This window comes from Zophobas morio, unplaced genomic scaffold (genome assembly GCF_036711695.1).
Source record: "Zophobas morio isolate AGI-343-1 ecotype UQ-CSIRO unplaced genomic scaffold, CSIRO_AGI_Zmor_V1 ptg000021l, whole genome shotgun sequence".
NCBI lineage: Eukaryota > Metazoa > Arthropoda > Insecta > Coleoptera > Tenebrionidae > Zophobas > Zophobas morio.
This window is the reverse complement of record NW_026972126.1, coordinates 3783747-3792545: the sequence shown is the minus strand read 5'-3', so window position 1 is coordinate 3792545 and position 8799 is coordinate 3783747. Positions and strand designations below refer to the sequence as shown.

The following is an 8799-nucleotide window of genomic DNA, read 5'->3' as shown; positions in this document are numbered from 1 at the left end:
ATGGTCAGTTCTCCCTCAAGAAACTTTCTATTCTTTTAAATATGGAGGGGCCCTTCTTTCAGGAAAACGTGAATAAATACGGCCTGCCAAAAACGCGTTCTTTTGGCATTCACCGTAAATTAACCCCATATCTACCTCTTCGTATTATTATTTGCTAATGTATGATTTAATTTCTGTGTCACAACCAATAAAAGGAGTCCTCAAGACGGAGTAGGGGTGGGCGGATGGGGCTAGTTTTGACTTTGTTTTTAATCTTAGATTCTACCACTTACCAGTTCAGAATTCAATTTCTATTTTACAATTAATAAAATATTAAACTAGTGAAATGGAGAAAGGGGGTGACTGGAACTAAATTTACTTTTTTTCAAAAACTCTTTAAGTAATCAATAGGACCGCCCACTATTAGAAGCTCCACCTTTTTGAATCATTTCATACAGGGTGTTATTGAAAGGTACGTACAAGAAAATTGACAGTTATTCGCGAAGTTTAAGAAGTCTGAAAAACTTATTTTGTGTTATCAAAATTATAAGGAGAAAATTAACCCTTATCTAACCTTTTTAGACGCTACTGAAGGATAAATGGGTAAAATTAATTTATTTTAGTAAATCCTAGCAACTGTAACAATAAAACTTTTGTCAAGACTAAACGTTGCTATAGAAACGAAACATAATCTGTTTATCAGAGGCGTACAACGAATTTGGACATAAATTTTAATAATTTATGTCTCTAAAAGAAGAACACTTTTACCTGAATTTTTTTTTACTTTTAGCATCTATACTTCGAGACCAATTACCGATTTTATTTTGTACGTACCTTTCAATAACACGCTGTATAATACGCATGACAGAAATTGACAGACTTTGAACTTTCCGTCAGTTTGAAGTTCAGATTGCTATGGGTCACCACTTCGAACATTTATTGCATTAGTAAAAAAAATATCTTTCAATTTGAAGTTTTTGTCAAAACTTTTAATTAATTTAATGCTCCAATTGTAATTATAATAATATCCAAGGTAGTGGTGAAAATGTATTTTGGGTTGCATTTATTCAGGCTCTTTATTACTTGTGGACTTTTCTGTATCTAGAGAGTCATTTATCATGTATGAAAATAATTATAGGCTTAATTTCTATGTTCAGATAAAAAAAGAAATCAATGAATTGTAAGTAGGCAATCAATTTTACGTCGGCTTGCTTGATTTAGAAAAATACACTAAATTTCAACTTGTTTGTATTATTGTCCTACAAATATTTTACAAAAATGTAAACAATAATAATACTCGATGCGTCACGTATAAACGCCAATAAAGAAATAGAACAAGCAATGTTGTAATCGAAGAAAAGAGGTTATACATATTATGCTATGTAGAAGAAAACCCAATATCTTAAATAACTTCATTCCAACTACTTTGGAATTTCTTGTTCTAAAAAAGTCAAGTATGTATTTTGGTTATATACTTTCAAGATTTGATGTGTTTTTTAAAACGGAATTTTATATATGAAATCGACCAACTAAAAATAAATTTTGAAAGCTGATATTTAATGTTTATTATATTTTTATCAGTGAGTGCCCAGTAGAAGGATAATTCTAAAAATATTCTTAGATTTTTTAAACGTTTAGTTTTTTAAGAAATGTAGCTTGAATTTAGTACAAAATTCATGACAAGTTGACATATAATTGCTTATTTCTCAGTAATTATTATCTGTATAATGACAATGGAACGGTGCTCATTTTAAAGCAGTACAATATAGAACAGGCTTTAATATAAAATATATGACATGAACTACTTTATAAAAAAAAAGTTTAAAATTTTTGAAACTTTCAAAAACGTTTATTTCAACGAACAGATTTTTTTTTGGAAAAACCTGTGAAAAAAAAATTTTTTCTATTTTATCTCTCAAAATTTTACGACGGGATACAAACCTGATCACGGTAAAAAAATTCTAACAAAATTAATGTTGCCTGGTTGACATATGGATTGACCCATAATGTACAACATGAAAGAAAAAACTGGAACGTCAATACGACATAATTTGATAGCTCTCTACTTATTCCTTTGTCTATAAATTTTATAACAACAGTTAAATTTGGGGACTAATACCACGTATTTAGCACATACCACCAAAATAAATCTTTCTTTTGATAATTTTTAAATTCATCCAATCTAAATTATAAAAAAATATTCCTTTGGTTACTGCGCAAATGAAAATTTTGTTTTGTTACGTGACACAAAACAGCAGCAATTAACATTATGTTAATTACTCAGCTGAGATCGCGCATTTATTCATGTATATTTTGTCCCCCTAAAATAAATTTTGGCACTCCTCGGAACGTTTGTGCTTTTAAAACTGTTACACACGTCAACGAATGATGTTTCTGTGTTGTGCACATTGATAGCGCTAATAACAAAATGAGATCTTTTATGAAAAATACTAAAATTTATTTTAGAGAATATTGCAATTCTACTACAATACATGGATTTAGATATTTTGTTGAAAAAAGGACATTATTTGAAAAGTAACGTAATGTAAAGTCTTGATATTTTAATTATTTAATTTTTAGGTTGTGGTGGTTTATCGTCTTCATTGTTTCTTTAGGAGTTTGTGTGTTGTCAATTTATATGGTTTATGAAAAATGGGAGCAAAGTCCCGTCATTGTCAGTTTTGCTAACACAGGAACACCGATATACAAAATACCATTTCCTGCTGTCACAGTTTGTCCAGAAATAAAATCAGCACGAAAAAAATTCAATTTTACAGACTTGGCATTAAAAGTGGAAAGGTCAAAAAACATAACTAACTTGGAGTAAGGTTTCGTTTTATAAATATTTGAATAATCTAAGCATTTTAACATATTTTTGACTCGATTTGCTAAATTTTGTTTATTGTTTGTGGAGATAATTTATTGTGTTTTCGTTAGCGCGTTGATTATTTTTACATTGAATAGGCTAGAGATACTTTACAAAATGCATGAAAACAACAATATATCAAGGAGTTTCAAGGTCTATGCATGGAAGACTATGAATTCTGTATGAATTATGCAGAAAATGGTTTTCCACAGTCTGATAAAACGCACACTTTAGAACTTACATTTGGGACTACGATCTGGAATTTAAAATTATTTTTAGACATATAGGGTGTTTTATTTGAATGTTATGCAACATACAAATTTAGATTTGCTTTTTAAACGGGAGGTAAAGTATGAAAAGTGATAATACTTGTAAGCAGAACTAGGTACTGTTTCTTTGGGTCTTTTATAAAACGGTTTTACATATTTGTGAAGAATGGAAATGGCTGGTGGCACTGAATACTTATTAAAAAATTCGAATTTAGGCTGAAATTAATTAAATACTGAGTAAAATGTTAGGTAATTTAATTGGTTTCTGTGAATATTATTTCATAATGTACAGCTAACAAATGTATGTTAATCACTTGTCTTCAATGCCAGCTCAAGGAATTTTTCTTGATCGCATATTTAAGTACTATTGTGAAATAAATAAATATTCTAAACGTACTACTCGGAAAAAATCATCACAATCTCATAGTAGGTGAAAGTAATTCATTGATAATGATATAATGAAAATACCTAGTACTTTTACGTGGAAAGAATATGAACTTTCTCAAATGCTTTATTCATTTTTTGAAGAAAACTTAGTCATAATAGTCATAAAACCTTTTTATTTTCGTTAATGAAGTCATGTTGTTTTTTTTTTTAGAAGTACTCAGTTTGATTACATGTCTTTGATTTGTACCAGTCATTACCGTGACGCATCTAGTACCTTCACGGTGTCGGAAGAATTTTATGATTTTATACATGCAGTAAAACCTATGTTTGACATAGAAAACTGCATTTATCAGGGAAATAAACTATCGTGTGAAGAAATTTTCAAGCCAATTTTTACAGAGGAAGGAATTTGCTACGCTTTTAATATGTTGGATAGAAGTGAAATATTTAGAGAAAATGTGTAAGTGTAAAAAACGCACAGTAGATACAGATTTTTTCTCAAATAATTTACCTAAACAGATATGTTTTAGTGTGCACTATCGCAACTATCATCAGTTTTTCCGGTATTCAGCAAACTGGTCTACAGAATATGGATATACAGAAGAAGCCGGTCTGTTGACATATCCACGACGTGCACTATTAGCAGGAGCTAAAAATGGATTTTCATTCGAACTTACTACCTTTAAGGAAGATTTAGATTATTTGTGCAAAGATGATTCCTTACAGGGTTTCAAAGTTGCAATACATTCTCCAACGACTTTTCCCACACCGAGTCAAGAGCATTTTAGAATTTCCTTGAACCAAAAAGTAGTAGCAGCAATACAACCATCAATGATTACGACTTCAGAATCTGTTAGAGCTTATGATCAAGAAAGAAGACGATGCTATTTTCAAACTGAGAGGAATTTACAGTTTTTTAAGATCTACAATACAGTTAACTGTGACATAGAATGTTTAACAAACTATACGCTGGATGCGTGCGAGTGTGTTCACTTCTTCATGCCTCGAGATAATACTACGAATATTTGTGGGCCTGAAAAGTTAAAATGCACCCAAAAAGCTGAAAGTAATAATAACATAGTAGTAGTATAGATAGTAAACAAAAGTAAGATCAAAACACTTATATTGAGCGTTTCATAATCATAAGTCAGTTCGTGGGTTGGTGACAGAACGTGAAAAAGTGGTCATTTATTTTGTAGTAGGTTACAATTGTTGGCACATTCGTTTGAACCTTTATTTTATTACTATCTAAACATTCTAAACTAAAGTAATAATTTACGGTGATTCAAATTGGTTCTTTGCCACCAACCAGAAAATCGGCCTCTGTACATGCTGCTTCAAATATTTGTCAACAAAATTTAAGCTGCTTTTTTATTAAGTAATAGATTGTTTTTTATAAAATAACTTTAATATTTCGTCAAAATTTGTATATAAAACCGGTGTAATTAATTAATACGATGTTTTAGGAGACATGCAGACAAAGAACTTGAAAAAGAAAATAGAAGAGAATAAATCAAAGAAAAAGAAAAAATCTCTAGCACATTGTGATTGTTTGCCGGTTTGTACAGATCTAACATATGACGTTGACACATCTCAGACGGATTGGGACTGGTTAAAAGCGTATACAGTTTGGAGTGATGACACTGAATTTATAGATCAGTAATACTTTAGTAAAATTGATAAAGTATTGATTATAAACAATTTCTTTGTAGAATGTACTTCTCTTCACTTACTGTTTATTTTAAAAGTGATGATTTTATAACCTCCCAAAGAAACGAATTTTATGGACCAACTGATTTCTTGGCCAATTTTGGGGGGCTTTTGGGATTATTTACCGGCGTGTCGGTTCTTTCAGTTTTGGAAATTTTATATTTCGCATCTGTGAGGCTTTTATGTAATAAGTGGTTATATGGAAAGTGGATAAGTGGTAATGAATAATAACAATAAATTTTTCAACTTTTCACCCTTTATGGGTATTTGATAAAACTGTTTATCATATTCGCTTCGTAGTAAGAAATCATTCTTGATTCACGTTATTGATGAATGATGATTTATATAGACAACTTCTCCACTTTTGAAATTTATGCATTTGATACTTTGATAAATATGCATAATCACATAGTTATATATAATTTTTACTTCCCGAGCGTAAGCAAAGGAAGTATTGTAATCGAGTCCGTCGGCCGACTCTCTACTTTTACGTTTTCTCGATCTTTCATGACCCCTAGAAGACGAAGAAATAGGTCTCCCATTTCCGTCTGTCTGTCCGTCTGTCCGTCTGTCCGTCCGTCTGTCCGTCTGTCCGTCTGTCCGTCTGTCCGTCTGTCCGTCCGTCTGTCCGTCTGTTGTCCCGGATTTTTATTAGACAGATAATCTCCGAAAGTACTCGACCGATTGTTGTGAAATTTTGTACTTATATTAAGAATATCATGTAGATGGTAAAACGCTAACCAAAATTTGTCTAATCATCCCCACCACTAATGCGATGACGTCACTTCAAAATTGTACATAGTAAATGGGTTTTCAATTGTATAAAATAACATAGTCCTACACATGTAGTTTACAACTCCGAATCGACTTTTCACTCGAAACGTCCAGATTTTTGGAAAAAAAATCAAAATTATAAAACAACATTTTGAAATTTAATTTTTAATCTGCTAACCAGAATGCTTTGAAATGTTGCAGATGTTTTAAGGCTATAAAGAGCATCATAAATCTTTAGTCAAAAAATATTTGCTTATCCCCTCCAAAAACTTGATGACGTCAGCTCAAAAGTTTGTGGAATAAATCATATCTAAAATGTACAAAATATGATGAGTCTGTACTTGTGATCTATCACTCCATTCATATTTTTTGGATTTGCATATACAGGGTGACTCAAAAAAATTAATGAATGCGTAAATTTATTTTACTAATTTACTCAGAAACTACAAAACCGAATGCTTTGAAATCTTGCAGATGTTTTAAGGTTATGAAGAGCATAATAAATGTTTAGTCAAAATATATTTGCTTATCCCCTCCAAAAAATTGATGACGTCAGCTCGAAAATTTGCCGAATAAATCCTATCTAAACTGTAAAAATATGATGAGTCTGTACTTGTAATTTATCACTCCATTCATATTTTTTGGATTTGCATATACAGGGTGACTCAAAAAAATTAATGAACGCGTAAATATATTTTATTGATTTAATCAGAAACTACAAAACCGAATGCTCTGAAATCTTGCAGATGTTTTAAGGTCATAAAGAGCATAATAAATGTTTAGTCAAAATATATTTGCTTATCCCCTCCAAAAACTTGATGACGTCAGCTCGAAAGTTTGCCGAATAAATCCTATCTAAACTGTAAAAATATGATGAGTCTGTACTTGTAATTTATCACTCCATTCATATTTTTTGGATTTGCATATACAGGGTGACTCAAAAAAATTAATGAACGCGTAAATATATTTTATTGATTTAATCAGGAACTACAAAACCGAATGCTCTGAAATCTTGCAGATGTTTTAAGGTCATAAAGAGCATAATAAATGTTTAGTCAAAATATATTTGCTTATCCCCTCCAAAAACTTGACGACGTCAGCTCGAAAGTTTGCCGAATAAATCCTATCTAAACTGTACAAAATATGATGAGTCTGTACTTGTGATTTATCACTCCATTGATTTTTTTTTGGATTTGCATATACAGGGTGACTCAAAAAAATTAATGAATGCGTAAATTTATTTTATTGATTTACTCAGGAACTACAAAACCGAATTCTTTGCAATCCACTGCGAAAAAAAAAACATAATAGGCATGCAGTCGTCACGTTTCCGACAGCGAGGGAAGTACTGTCTAAACTCTTTAGACCAATTTTTTAACTCTGTTACTATTCCCAACCATTAATGTTCTTGTTAAAGTTAATGTACAGGGTGCGTGTAAAAGGTGAGTTTTCGAAAATTAATAGAGTTGCTTAATTAAATGGATGTTTTATGACTTTTATGTAATTATTATAACTGAGAGCCCGGTATAGAGACCCGTCGTTTCCGTGGATGCGTCTACCAAACTAAACGACGTATGCTTAAAACATTTTGATATTTTACCCACAGAAAAAATAATTTTGAGCTGCAAATGTTAACGTTTAACAATAAAAAAATTGATCCAAGGTTATTTCGACAGAACTTCCCTCGCTCTTGAAGTACAATCTAACAAATTCCGCTTTGTATAGTAAAAACCAGTGGTGTAAATGTCGAATGCTCCACCGGTGTGCAAATTCCAAGGAGGTGTCGTCCGCATATATAAAAACAATATAAAATGTATTCAAAGCAAATAACCAACGGAAAAGGGTGTATTATTATGAGTGTATACTGTACATGCTTAACTTCGATTGTTTATGGTTATACATCGATAGAATGTCACGTAGAAATCTGTTCATTTTGAATGAGAACAATAGACTAAAATTATTAATTAAGCCACAATGGAACAAAATGTTTTGCATATGATTATTATTATTTTTATTTGATCATAATTAAATAAAACCGTAGGTATTCTAACATTTCCTACAAAATGAGGTTCTTAATTTGATCAATAAAAACTTGGTTGAAGGCTATAAGTATAATCCGACAAATCCAGCTCTTTAAAAAATGTATAAAATTTGATTTTTTAATAACCGATGTAAAGTAAAAACCAGAGGCATAAGTAACTCTTGTCCTTCAGCACTAGGTAATAGCGATCCGAAGCTCAAGTGTTTATTTATGTTTATACATCGAAAGAATGTCACGTAGAAATTAGTTTGATTTGAATGAGTTTGTCTTCATAAAACAGGACTAAAATTATTAATTAAACCACAATAGAACAAAATGTTCTTGATATTATGACATCTACATGATATTTCTAATATACATACAAAAATTTGATGACAACAATCGGTCCAGCAGCTTCGGAGATTACATATCTAATAAAAATGGATACAGACCTCAGACAGACAGATAAACAGACAGACGGAAACGGGAGACTGCTTTTTTCGTACTGTAGGAGTCATGAGACATCGGGAACACATAAAAGTGGCGATTCGTCCGATGGACTCGATTGCAATACTTCTGTGGCGGCACAATAACACGTCGGTAAGCAGAGAAAGATAAGTGGCCTCGTGGTCTAGCGGTTAGGATGCTTGCCCGGAGAGCGAGAGGCGTGGGGTTCGGATCCCACCGAGGCACAACATATTTCTCTGCTTACCTACACTTCCTTCACTTACCCTCGGGAAGTAAAAACATGGAACGCGTGTTTCACAGTAGCCTGGTCTTTTCTTAACGGAACT

At 31.7% G+C, this 8799-nt stretch overlaps 1 protein-coding gene across 1 annotated transcript; it reads left to right on the top strand.

The window, feature by feature from the left end:
• Nucleotides 1–2407: 2407 nt before the first annotated feature.
• Nucleotides 2408–5164, top strand: LOC135131597 (pickpocket protein 28-like). Its single transcript, XM_064059408.1, has 5 exons — nucleotides 2408–2514; nucleotides 2560–2802; nucleotides 3713–3961; nucleotides 4032–4567; nucleotides 4968–5164. The coding sequence occupies exons 1-5, from the start codon at nucleotides 2408–2410 to the stop codon at nucleotides 5162–5164; spliced, it is 1332 nt and encodes a 443-aa protein (XP_063915478.1).
• Nucleotides 5165–8799: the final 3635 nt, after the last annotated feature.